This window comes from Poecilia reticulata, linkage group LG4 (genome assembly GCF_000633615.1).
Source record: "Poecilia reticulata strain Guanapo linkage group LG4, Guppy_female_1.0+MT, whole genome shotgun sequence".
Classification (NCBI taxonomy): domain Eukaryota; kingdom Metazoa; phylum Chordata; class Actinopteri; order Cyprinodontiformes; family Poeciliidae; genus Poecilia; species Poecilia reticulata.
The window spans coordinates 21577379-21589545 of NC_024334.1; the positions used below are offsets into that span (position 1 = coordinate 21577379).

At 38.6% G+C, this 12167-nt stretch overlaps 2 protein-coding genes across 3 annotated transcripts in view; one reads left to right on the top strand and one right to left on the bottom strand.

Annotated features, from left to right (window-relative positions):
* scamp4 (secretory carrier membrane protein 4) overlaps nucleotides 1-12167 on the top strand; it is a 21675-nt gene continuing 9508 nt past the window's right edge. Inside the window, exons 1-7 of one of the 2 annotated variants that reach the window (XM_008407272.2) lie at nucleotides 12-145; nucleotides 682-708; nucleotides 962-1090; nucleotides 1207-1363; nucleotides 2927-3028; nucleotides 5581-5698; nucleotides 6330-7731. In XM_008407272.2, coding sequence (XP_008405494.1) covers nucleotides 702-708; nucleotides 962-1090; nucleotides 1207-1363; nucleotides 2927-3028; nucleotides 5581-5698; nucleotides 6330-6518 — 702 coding nt within the window. In that variant the 5' untranslated portion in view covers nucleotides 12-145; nucleotides 682-701 and the 3' untranslated portion in view covers nucleotides 6519-7731. Of the gene's footprint in view, nucleotides 146-681; nucleotides 709-961; nucleotides 1091-1206; nucleotides 1364-2926; nucleotides 3029-5580; nucleotides 5699-6329; nucleotides 7732-12167 lie in introns of those variants that run through there. The other variant, XM_008407273.2, reaches the window with a different exon arrangement.
* Nucleotides 8914-12167, bottom strand: part of LOC103463726 (semaphorin-4E) — a 21527-nt gene continuing 18273 nt past the window's right edge. Inside the window, exons 12-14 of the mRNA XM_008407274.1 lie at nucleotides 11818-11933; nucleotides 11137-11356; nucleotides 8914-11053 (exon numbers count right to left, since the gene is read on the bottom strand). Of these exons, the coding sequence (XP_008405496.1) occupies nucleotides 10305-11053; nucleotides 11137-11356; nucleotides 11818-11933 (1085 nt within the window). The 3' untranslated portion in view covers nucleotides 8914-10304. The remainder of the gene's footprint in view (nucleotides 11054-11136; nucleotides 11357-11817; nucleotides 11934-12167) is intronic.

A 12167-nucleotide genomic window follows, 5' to 3' on the forward strand; every position in this document is an offset into this window, starting at 1 on the left:
CAAAGAGAATAGTATTAAACTACAAAATAATACACGGTGCAGCGCAGTCGCAAAGCGTTTGACTGGGGTCGAAAAAGCGCATCCCGAGTATTTCGAGGATCCCTGCATTTGTCGACGGAAACGTGAGGAGAAACATCTAAACCTGGTAAAAGTAGCTTTTATTTAAATACGTCTTGCATCCACGTCATGGCCGCAAGAGTTTCACCTTTTTCCGCTATCAGACAATTGCTCAAACAAAGCAAATATGTAATATAAACAGATAATTGACGCTCTTCTTTGCTCATCGTGGTTGGACCCCTGTACCAACAGAGCGAGTTAGCTGCTTTTTCCTTCCTGCTATCCTTGCAACGTGAACATTAGATAACTTTAAATGGGTTAGATGAGTGCATAAGTTACTGCTTGGTTGTAAAATTAGTCACCAGTTAGACCAAAGTCGAAATGGGCAGAAAGGAGTTTCTCGCTGACTGTATTTAGACACATTTTTAATTATATAAAATGTACAGCTCCTTTTAAGACGTAAATATACCTGAAATTACAGTTATTGTTGTAATTATTGTTGCTGAACAGCATAGAATGCAAATAGATAGTAGGAATAATTATGAATATATTTACTAATTCACAGAATTATTAAATATATATTAATATTTACATATGTTGTATCTGTGTCTTCCTGTTATTTAGGAAGGAAGGGCAATTTCAACATGGCAGGTTTGTGTTTATGTGTTAATTCAATTTTTATTCCTATATGAATTCCTATTCGTGGATTAATATTAATCTGTATTCATGGATTATGTTTTCATTAATCCATGAATAGGAATTCACTCCCCACCCAAAAAAGGGAGTGGATTTCTATTAATGGATCGATGAAGATATTAATCTAGAAGTTAACGTTTTCCTAACTTTTGGATTCTTAAATTAAAATGCAGTAGGAATGACTGTGAATCTTTGCTTCCTCTTTTAGAGCGGGTAAATAACTTTCCTCCCTTGCCAAAGTTCTTAAGACTAAAGCCATGCTTTTACCAAAACATCGATGAAGAAATCCCTGCACCTCACACGCAGCTGGTGCAGAGAGTTTACAAGCTTTGGATGAGTAAGTAGTTTGCGCACACATTTATCATAAAGAAAATGTTATTTTTCCCTTAATCTCAAAATCACTCACTTCCTCTTTCTCCGACCCTCCCGCCCTTTTCCCCTTCTCGTCTTCAGTGTATTCGGCCACACTGTGCATAAATGTCATTTCATGCATTGCTTGGTGGGCTGGAGGGGGAAGTGCCGCAAACTTTGGTTTTTCTCTGCTCTGGCTCCTTCTCTTCAGCCCCTGCAGTTACACATGTTGGTTCAGACCGCTCTACAAAGCTTTCAGGTAAGTGGCTTAAATCCTATCAAAACATGTTGGTTGTTAGCAAAAGCTGCGATTAAATCAGGACTCTGTGCACGCCTCAAGTGTTTCCACAGCTCCCGAACCTTTTCACGTTGTCACATTGCAACCACAAACCTCACTGTGATTTTTACTGGGATTTTGTGTAATATTTACATCTATTATGCCACTGACCACGTGCTCTGGGCTTGTTGAAGAAAAGCATTGCCACAGAATAATGCTGCCCCCACCATGCTTCTCTACAGCTGGTGTGTTCAAGCGATGTGCAGCGCTAGGTTTTGCCTCGCATGGCGTTTTGTTTGGTACTTACAGATTTCACACTTGGTCTTGTCACTCTTTTGTTCATTTTGTGCCAAATCAAGATCATTAATGCTCTTAAAGGGCCGGTTGTGCCAGAATGAACCGATAAAACTTGCTCACCAAACTGTTAAACTATCAGTGAATTCTTAAAATGAAATAATATTATTGAACATCATTTCAGTACCTCCAGAATTTTGTGATTCTTTTTGTGATTTTTGGCTATAAAAACCAAAGTGTTTGTGGCTTATTTGGAAATATTTGCACTTATTTATGACGGTAAACGCAACTTTTTATTACTCGTTGTACAGATTGTGGATTATATAATCTGACATCAGTTAAAGCTGAGGCAGCTGTTTAGTACAAGTAAGAAAGTTTTTGACAATTCTTGAGAATAATATGCAATACACTCCCAATTATGTATTAGCGCAACAAAAGAGCAGGGATCTGTTTTGTGTGAATTTCCACGATAACTCTCAAGGAACTGGAGGGACTGATTGATATAATTTAGCAATAAGCAGAAAAAGACTGCACTGATTAGATTGATAACATAATATTTTAAGCACACTTGGTGTTTAGTGTAGAATCCAGAGGGCCACGTAAAAAGCTATGGCGGGCCGGATTTGGCCCACAGGCCTCAGGTTTGACACGTGTGCAATACACAGTTCTCTGTGAGATGTTGACATGTTGAAAGCTTTTGAGATTACCTGTGTTTTCTAATTAGTTGACTCTTGAAAATAATTTGTTGGGTTTATTTTCATTTAAAGGTTTCTGAGTCAACTGGCATAAAATGTACATCACACTTTTCAGATTTTTATTTTTAAAACAATTTCAGATGTGAGTTACACTTTGTTCAACTTTACTTGCTAATTTGTGTTGGTTTGTCATAAAAATAAAAAAAAAACCCAGATTAAAATATCTTGACGTTTGCAGTTGTAATATAACAAAATGTGAAAAAAAAAACACGAAATGTATAAATACTTCTTGCATAATCATTGCTGATTATTTTCAGATATTTGGTTGATATCAGCATTGATACAGCTGTAGAGTGATAATCTCTGTCAGAGGAGTTTTTTCCTTTCCATGTAAAATTTGTAGCCTGGCTTTTCTGGTCTTTCCACTGCTTGTTTTGTTGACGGTGTCACGTTTCATAGCGTCAGATTTTCACATAAAAAGTTAGAATCAAAGACAATTTAGCAGCTCTGAATCTCTCCGGCATCATGACTTTGCGTTTCCCTTTGCCGTTCACAGGGCTGATAGCTCCTTCAACTTCATGGCCTTCTTCTTCATCTTTTTCCTTCAGTGTGTCTTGACCGTTATCCAAGCTATAGGCATCTCTGGATGGGGAACATGGTGAGTCTGGACCAAACTTACTATCAAGACTTTATGTCCACCAGTTTGTTTGTTTTGGGGGTTTTTTATCAGAGATTATTTCAAGGATTTTTGCTATCTAGTCACTTTTTATTTTATATCTACTCTGTTATCAGACATTTTACTAAAAATGAAAACAAAGATATATATTTAGATTGAACTTGTTCAGACTCTACTCCATTGTCATTTGTGTTGTATCGTGACAGTACACAGCTGTTCGCCAGGTTTGTTGTGCCATTACTGTCCTAATATTTAATGTGTAAACATGGGAGGATAGACAAGGTGAGCAATTTAACGGTAACGCAACGAGTGACTCTGATGTTTCAGAGAAACCTGAAAAGGTCAGTAAAGCTCCTGAATCTGCAGCAGTGAGGTAGAAAACCTCCTAAGTAGATGTTAGATGTTAGCTTTTAGGACATGATGGCGCTGTGTTGGTCTGAGCTCAGTTGTCAAGATGCGCTTCGTCCTTCTGTGGCACAAATTAATGGAGGTAACTGTGAATCAGCTGACAGCTCAGTCGGTTGTGAAGTAATGAAGCAATGAAACAAACCAGAGCGCTTCTTCGTTATGCCCACGTTTAGGTTTAAAGGCATTGGAGGCTAATGTGGCTAATGCTAACGCAGGTCATCGTGGAGTAGGACTGAAGCTGGCAATTAGAGCAGAAAAAAGTCCAGAAACCGTGGCAACCTTCTCTTCGTCTGTAGATTATCACACAAGAAAATTTTATGCAAAATTACCAGAAAGATAAATATTGTACAGGGCTGCTGCTGAACACATCTGCATGGAGCGGATCTTTGTTTACACTGTAAAAAAATATGTTTATTATGCAGTAGATTCATGTTTGTTTAAAAGACGGTTTATTTTAGTGTACAATGATCCTTTATGTGTCCTTCAGTAGTGACTTTTTATTTGCATTATCAAAAAATTGACAGGCAAATGGAAGCACACAAAGATGAGCACTTATATTTAAATAAAATAAAATAGCTACCTGGCTGAAGCACACTTCCATAAAGGATATCAACTTGTATGCTAAGTGCTATGTTGTTTACCGTTTTGCTAAACTGCAAAGAAGTTAAAATATTGTCATAGTAATTGATCCTATTTTTTTTTTGCTCTTATCTCTAGAGAACCCTTTGCCTCTACATGTTCAGTTCATTTCTTAGTGCAGATTTTTAGCATAGTTGCAACCTTTTTTGTAGTTCTCCACATATTTGTATGCATGACCTAAAACCATCACTTATTGGTGATACTAATTGTTCTAATGACTCAGTATAGAAATACTGAAATGTGATGCTGTGTCATTCTGGCACTTTCTCTTTCATCTGTTAATCAGACTCTCCGCCACGCAGTGTGATGAAAAATCTGGTGGTTTTGAGATCATAAATATTCAGACCTGGCTTAGATCGACAATAACCAGGTCATGTCGAGGTTCAGCTTGTAAGAGTGACGGATAACTTTACTCTAGGAAAAATAAAAGAAAAAACGGCTAAAACAAAAATATTCTTATTTTTAAATCAATGTTTCAGCATCTACTAGATGAATTTAAAGAAAAACACATCAATCTGTGTGAAAGAACGACGCATGTATGGCTTTTTAACTGGGTGCTCTTCTGTCAGGTGTTGAACTACATCTTTACCACAAACTAGACGCACCAAGCCCAGGTACAGTTAGCTATTTATAATAGCAGGCGGCACAGCCTGATATAAGAAGCACAGATAAGCTTCTTACTGCATTAAAAGGAATTTATTCTGCTGCAAGATGTTCATCATGGGAATATTTTAAGTAACTTCAGAATATTAGTTTAGCATTCCTTCCCTTCAGCGAGACTTCTCTCTAGAAAAACCACATTAAAGCATCGGCCACCGACCTTTATACTCGCTCTTGTCAGCTGCCTTAAGTAATCTCTTGAGCCACCTTTTATTTTTGTATCTCTCCATAGTAAGACACACACAGCAGACGACGGCATCAGGTTCTTGTAAAACTAATCTCTGAATCGTACGCATTTTGACTTTAAGGAAAAGTTGAAAATGATGAATTGCTCAGTTGATGATCAAGTCATTTTGCATACTTCTTCAGCTGTGTGTGCTTGAGGGTTTTACTGTTTTATTGATGAAATGTGTGTTGTGATGAAATTTCTCCAGCCTTGGAAAAGAGTAGAGAAGGTGGTTTCTCAGCAAACTTAGCAATTCTTTTTTTTTATTTTATTTTTTACATATCCAGTTTTTTTCCCCCGCAATCTGCTTCAATTTTTTTTTAAAAAAGTTATTTTTTCCCCTTTTTTTTGCCCAATAAACATCCAAAACAAAGCATGTTCCCTCTGGCAGTCTAAACACAATTAAGAGAACTGCACACATGCTTGTTGTGACTGTGCTGTTCACTCATGGTTTTAATAATGACTCATTTGATTATTGAGTGTGTCACCGCATCTCAGTTCTCACTGCTTAATACTGTTTGTACTAAATCCACTTTGCTGTGTGCTCACTGTCTGATACTCTAACTCGTACCACTTTCATCTCATCCTCACCGACACAAAGCGGCTGGATTGCCACAGTGATGTTTTTCAGCGAGAATGTGGGCTCCGCTATAGTGATGCTTATCACAACGCTGCTCTTCACTGTGGTGGCCGCACTAATGGCACTGGTTCTCATTAAGGTGAGTGAACAACAAGCTAGAAGTGATTTTACCCTGCAGCGTAGTTTTTGAGTTTATCGACAGAAGTCAAAAATACGGGCGAATCTCAGTCAATTAGAAAATCATTGAAAAGTTGATGTATTTTTCTAATTTTGCGAAAAAGTGTTTTGCTTCCTTTACATACAGTATTTATTCTGTTTTGGATTTTTTTTTTTTCAGATCATCAATCAAATTCTAGTATTTGATAAAAATGCAAAAACAGATTTTAAATGATGATTTTTGTTAATTTAGGGAAGTAATATATCTAAACCAACCTGGCCTTCTGGGAAGGGTTATGGTTTTGGTGTTAGATTAATTTCTCTTTCCTTCTTTTAACCTAATCTTTTACAAATATTAACTCCATGTTGTGAAGACGGCTTCAAGAAGAGCGTCAGCGGTCAGAAGAACACGTAGACTGGTCCAAAAGACCCAAGCACCACCTCAGGGATTAAATTACTTTTTACTTTATAAATCAATTTTAGCTGTCGTCAACAAAATGACCAGAAATAAATCTCCGAATCTCTACAATGCATTAGCTTTTCAGTGTTACTCTAAGTAATTGAGACGTCCCTGTTCGCCAATCATAACGTTTCCTCCCGTTTTCGTGTCCCAGGTGCACAGGATGTACCGCGGCGGCGGCGGCAGCATGCAGCGCGCTCAGGAGGAGTGGAGCACCGGGCTGTGGAAGAGCGCCCCGGTGAGGAACGCAGCGTTTGACGCCGTCGCTCAGTCGGCCCAGGGCCCGACTTTGCCTCAGTACCCCACCGCGGTGCCCAGTTACCCTGACAACAGCCACTGGTGATGGCTGAGGTTCGCCACTAGGGGGAGACAGATGGTCGGTCATTTCCACAATGCTGACAAAAGCACTTCAAAACAAATCAGCATGTCACTCTCAACGTATAGATTAGACAGTTATTTTAAATTTAAGTAAAATAATAGCTATGAAGGTCTTTTTTTTTTTTTTTTTAGTTTTTTTTCCATCAGCCTGAAACTGTTTTTATGGTTGCCTTCAAAATGTGCCATTCTGTTTCTACTTTGTTTACAAAAAGTTAATAAGAAGAAAAAAAACAAATATAGTCTTAGACTTAAATTAAATATTTGCTTTTGAAGGTTTAATGGATTGCAGACATGCAGAAACAAAATGAGTGATCACTTTAAAGCAAAGTGAAGAAAGTGTGCCTTATGGATCTGTGTAATGTTAGGATTTTTACAAAGCTGCATGCTACATAACGTAGCATGGGTGATTGTGGGTTTTTTTTCCATTATTTTATAAGTTTGGTTTGTTAGAGATGCTTCCATGCTTGCCTCACTGTAGCAGATTTTGCATGTTTAAAAGTCTCCCGCTTGACTTGCGCCTGCCTTAACAAAAGCTGTGTTTCTAATCTTATGCTTCAGTGAAGCAGGTTTTCTGTTTGATTTCTTACTGAACACTGATATGCCAAAACACTTAACTCCTCCTCTTTCACTAATTGAAAAGTCACACCCTAAGCAGCCAGGGCAGCTGAGTTTTGTTTGCTTTCAGTGGATAAAAGCATCTTTATCTCCTGCTGCCATCGTTGTCGTTTCTTTCACTTTCCACCAGATACAGATTTTGTGTTTAATCACAACAGGCTTGCATGTGGCCACTAAAACATTCATCTGAAATGAGCTCGTACCTTGCTTGAAATATCCAGACTGATTGAAACCTGCATGGATCAATGGATTAACTGCAGGCTAATTCTGAGTTGGGCTCGACTTTTGTCCTTCCAACATGTTTTTTATGTATGGAATTAAAATCTAATCTTGCGCCTGTCAAAGCCTGCCTGAAGTCCACATCTCAACTAAGAGGAAAAAGACAGTGCCTTCATTGTAGATTGTGACATTTTATTTACTTTTCATTGTTATTAAAGTGTCCTTCGAGGACAACTGCCAGGTGTAATGTCTTAAATCTTCATTATTAGGTTTCAGAAAATAAAGCGGACGTGTGAAGGTATTCCATACATGTCGCGACATTTCAATAAATTACTTTATTCACACAGCGTTTCTGGTTTATTCCACCAAATTGGACTGCTGAACTGCAGTTCATATCACAGTTTGCTTCTTCCACGAAGCATTGCCACAGCAGAAGAATGCACCACTTTTGTGTTATGACATAACACATTGTGACAAATATTTTGTTTTCTGTTATTTGTTAAACGTGAAAGCCAAATGTCAGAGTATTTTGTTGGGACTCAAATCAAAGCTTTATTTTGAAGCAGAAGAAATTTGACACTTGGTTTTCTGGCCTATCAGTCAGTGATAGACCAGAGTTACTGAGGAATAGGCAATTAATTAATGCATGTTTATGTTTTGAATGGGTCTAGTCAAAGTCCAAATGTACATCCACTACAAAATTTCTAAACTGTTGCCCATGGATGATTTCCACTCAATCTGAATTGTTTTTTGAGCTATTTTGCAAAGAAGAGTAAATATTTCTAGATGTGTAAGGCTGGCAGTGACTTAACCCCCAAAAGATTGCAGCTGTAGTTGCAACACAATGTTAACTCAAGGAAGATTTATTTTTTTCAAAATCATGCCTAATTTTCTGCTTTGTGATTATGTACTACTTTGTGTTGGTGTGTCATAAATACTAAAGATTAAAAAGATAATATGAAGTTTGAATTTGTAACATGAGAAAGTAATTTTAGAGTGTGCCAAACTTTTCCATTCTTGCATTTTTAACTTTAAAAACATCTGGCATCTGGATGACACCAACTGCTTTGGTGACATCTGGGATTCATGAACTGCAACATTGCTGATAAATCGGTATGAGCCAGTCTTTCCAAGCCTTGTGACACCAGCTGCAATTGGCTGATGGAGTATTGAAATAATACATGTATTCAACAGCAGTAATCTTTTTTTTTTTTTTTTTAAATCACCCAGAAGCAATTTCGATCCCTAATTATGTACATGACAACTTCTTTATATCATGCGGGTAAATATTTAATGAGAATCTCAACACATCGCTTCTATTTCAACACTTGTATGAGACGAAACGGGATAGATTCAAGTGTAGGTGTGTGGGAAAAAAAAAAAAAGGATTTTTGTCACTGTATATAACCTGAGAACAGTGAGATTTAAGTTCTTCTGTTCTCAAGTCTTCCTAAATCACAATCTCCCCAATAAAAGAAATCTCAAAGGACTCAACTGTGTAAGAAAAAAGGAAATCATCACAAAAACACTTATTACCGTATTTATTTTTACAAGGCAGTGTTTCCAGGTCAAATCCCCCCCATCTCCCCTATTTTTTTATTTATTTATATGCCACCAGAAATTTACACCCACACCTCTACATTCCTGCAACAGGTTTGTCTTTTTCAGAGTAACACAAATGTACAAGTTGAAGTAAAGCTGTGTGAACATCACCTAAAGGAATAAAAGAACTGCCTTCCTACTGGAGGGTTAGGATGTAATTACTAAAACTGGTAAATATTTGGTAGAAATTGTGATTTTTGTTGAGAAGTAGTTAATCACATATGGCTTTTTTTTCTTTTTTTTTTTACTGAATGAGTGGTGAAAAAGTAGAGGCATTAAGGTTAATTCAACCAAAGAGCAATGAAAAAAATTACCCCTGTTGATTTCATACAGCAGGATCCATGAAATGAATTAGGCTTGGAGATCGGTCACCAAGATGCTACATGTTCATTTCAAAGATTCAAGGATAGAAATAGAAAATGGGAATTTCCTCCAATAAATAGTCAAAAAAAAAAAAGCTTGACTGTACATAAATATTACACAGATTGTATTCACAGATTAGGATTATACAAAAATATGACTGTAAAAAACATTTCTGGAGCAGATATTTAACAAGTTACATGTCTTTTTAGTGAATATCAGCTGCCTGGACAAACATTGGAAATCACCCAGGAAAGAACAAGGAACCCATTTACCATCTGAAGGCGTATCTCAACAAACTGGAAGATCTGTGGAAAGTTTATCTATTTCAGTAGTTCGGTTCAGAACGGGAAACTATGTATATATAATTGTCTATTTTGTAATTTAAGGATGATAAAACATTTATAATAATAACCAATGAAAAAAAATATTTTAAGATCATGCTATGGCCTCTACAGTCATGGGAAATGCCACCGATTTGACATTTGTTCAGGAGTCAGTTATTGATTGAAGGTAGGCCACTAAAGTTCAGAGAACTGTTTTCAAGCATATTAATGTAAATTGAGTGGAAGGAAAAAGTGTGGTAGGAAAAGCATCAGGGATTGTCACAGCCTGGGGACAATTGTGAAGCAAAGTCATTATATTGTATTTATATTATATATTTATTATAGTTCTTGTCTCATGACCAATGATCACTGGAGACGGGCCTCAGCAGCCCAACCATCAGACAATTGATGGATAATAAATAATAAAAACTTTATTTTTATTATATTATCAAAGCCAACTAAAACAAACACTTCTCTGTGTAGTATGAATCTACACAGCACATGACTTTGAACTGAATTACTGAAATAAGCTTTTTGCTTGAATTTCAGTTTATTGAGACGTACCTGAACACATTGCAAGTACATCATTATTGCACCGATGCAGAACGAGGACTGAAGCCTCAGCAGAGTCAAATCTCCGACTCGTCACGGATGTATCCCAGACCGTTCAGACTTGAAATGCTGGCCAGAGGTGGGAAGTGGTACTCCCCGTTCTTTTTGAAGTCCACAGTGGTGTGATTATTGTTGGCGGTGCACGGTCCGGCCTCCGCCCCCAGGAGCTTAATCTCAGAGTTTCTGTTCTGAATGTGCGTGTAGTCTGACGACGGCTGCTGCTTCCCCTCGCCGCCCATGGATCTCTGTGCCAACCCGGAGCACTTCCAGTGCCCTCGCTTCCAGAACCACAGTATGACGGCGACGAGAGAGAGGCAGAGCAGCGACAGCAGAGCCACGGCCACCTCCAGGCGACTCATTCTCCCAGAGTCGCTTTGATTCTCAGGCGTCAGCGGGTCCTCGCTCTCCAGGTCCGGCTGTGACCCAGTTGCAGCCATTTTCGGAGTTTGAATGAAGTGTTTTGTGGCTGCTATGCCGGGAGCGGGGCTGACTGGCTCAGAGGAGATTTGTAAATGATAAACGGCCACAGTCCTGTTGTACGTCCTGCTGTTGATCTGCTCCACCGAGTCACAGAAGTACGAGCCTGCGTCCGACGCGGTCGTGTTCAGGATGAGGAGGCCGTCGCTGTAGATGTAGTATTTGTGCGTAGATAAAACCCGGAGGTCAGCGAACCTCCAGTGGACCTCCGCCAGGTTGGAGTGACGCTGGCAAGGCAGCTGGATGTTGTTCCCTGGAATTAGAGCAACGTCCACAGCTGGCACTGGATCTGTAAACGTCATCGCACACAAAAGCAAAGAGGTTAGCCCAACCTCACACTCATAAAAGTGGCAGGAGTCATGACGGACACACCTGGTGGAGGACACTGTGACACGTTCCCCTCCTTCAGACTCTGGACTGCAGCTTCGGGGGACGCAGACAGAGAAGAGACGGAGGAGCAGCGCTCAGCGGACGAGTCCCAGGCACAGTAAGGGTCCCTGGACAGGATGCAGTCCTCGCAAGACTGGTACCGGCTGCAGTTACTGACCGGCATCTGGACGACACCAGATTCAGAACCGGCATAGAGTTGACCCTTTGGAAACAGAAATATTATATTAAATATTTAGGAACTTTTGTTTTGTCCTCATCATTTAGGCCATGCTGACAAATGTTGCTGGACGGTATATTGTCCAAGATATTATTGCGATGACCAACAATATTGTTGTTTTGAGATCGTTTTCAGGTAATGTATTGACAATAGAATAATAATGCAAGACTAATAATCTTAAATTTTATAAAGAACACTCAACCCTGGAACTGGAAGATATTTTAAATTGTCAAAATAAAACAACAACAACCAAAACAAAACCATAAATATCAGAAACAAAAAACACACACAAACAAAACCATAAAAAAAATGGACTATTAAGCTTCTGCAAACAAAATGACCCTTCAAAAAAAAATAAATGATCAGAATAGAAATTATTATGCTCATTCTAGTTCATCATGTGATTAATTGACTAATTGCGACGGGTTTACGTGCGCCGATGTTACCTTGCTTGATGAGAGACGTAGGACGTTGACGGCCTCAGGGTTTTTGTACACCTGAATCTGCTCGATGATGAACATCTCTCCGTCAAAGTTGACGGCCTTCTGAATGTAGCCGTTTTCTGTCAAGGAGACAAAACAGGAGCCTTAAATATATTTTACTAGGATTTTGCATCAACACAGAGCAGGGCATATTTGTAAAGTGGATGTTAAAATATACGTATTTTGCCACAGCTTCTCAACTGGACTGGACTTTGACAGGGCCATTCTGAAACGTGAATATGTGTTGATCAAAACTCCTTCATTTTGTCTCTGACTACATGTTTAGAGTCGTTGTTGTCCCGCTCTAACATTTT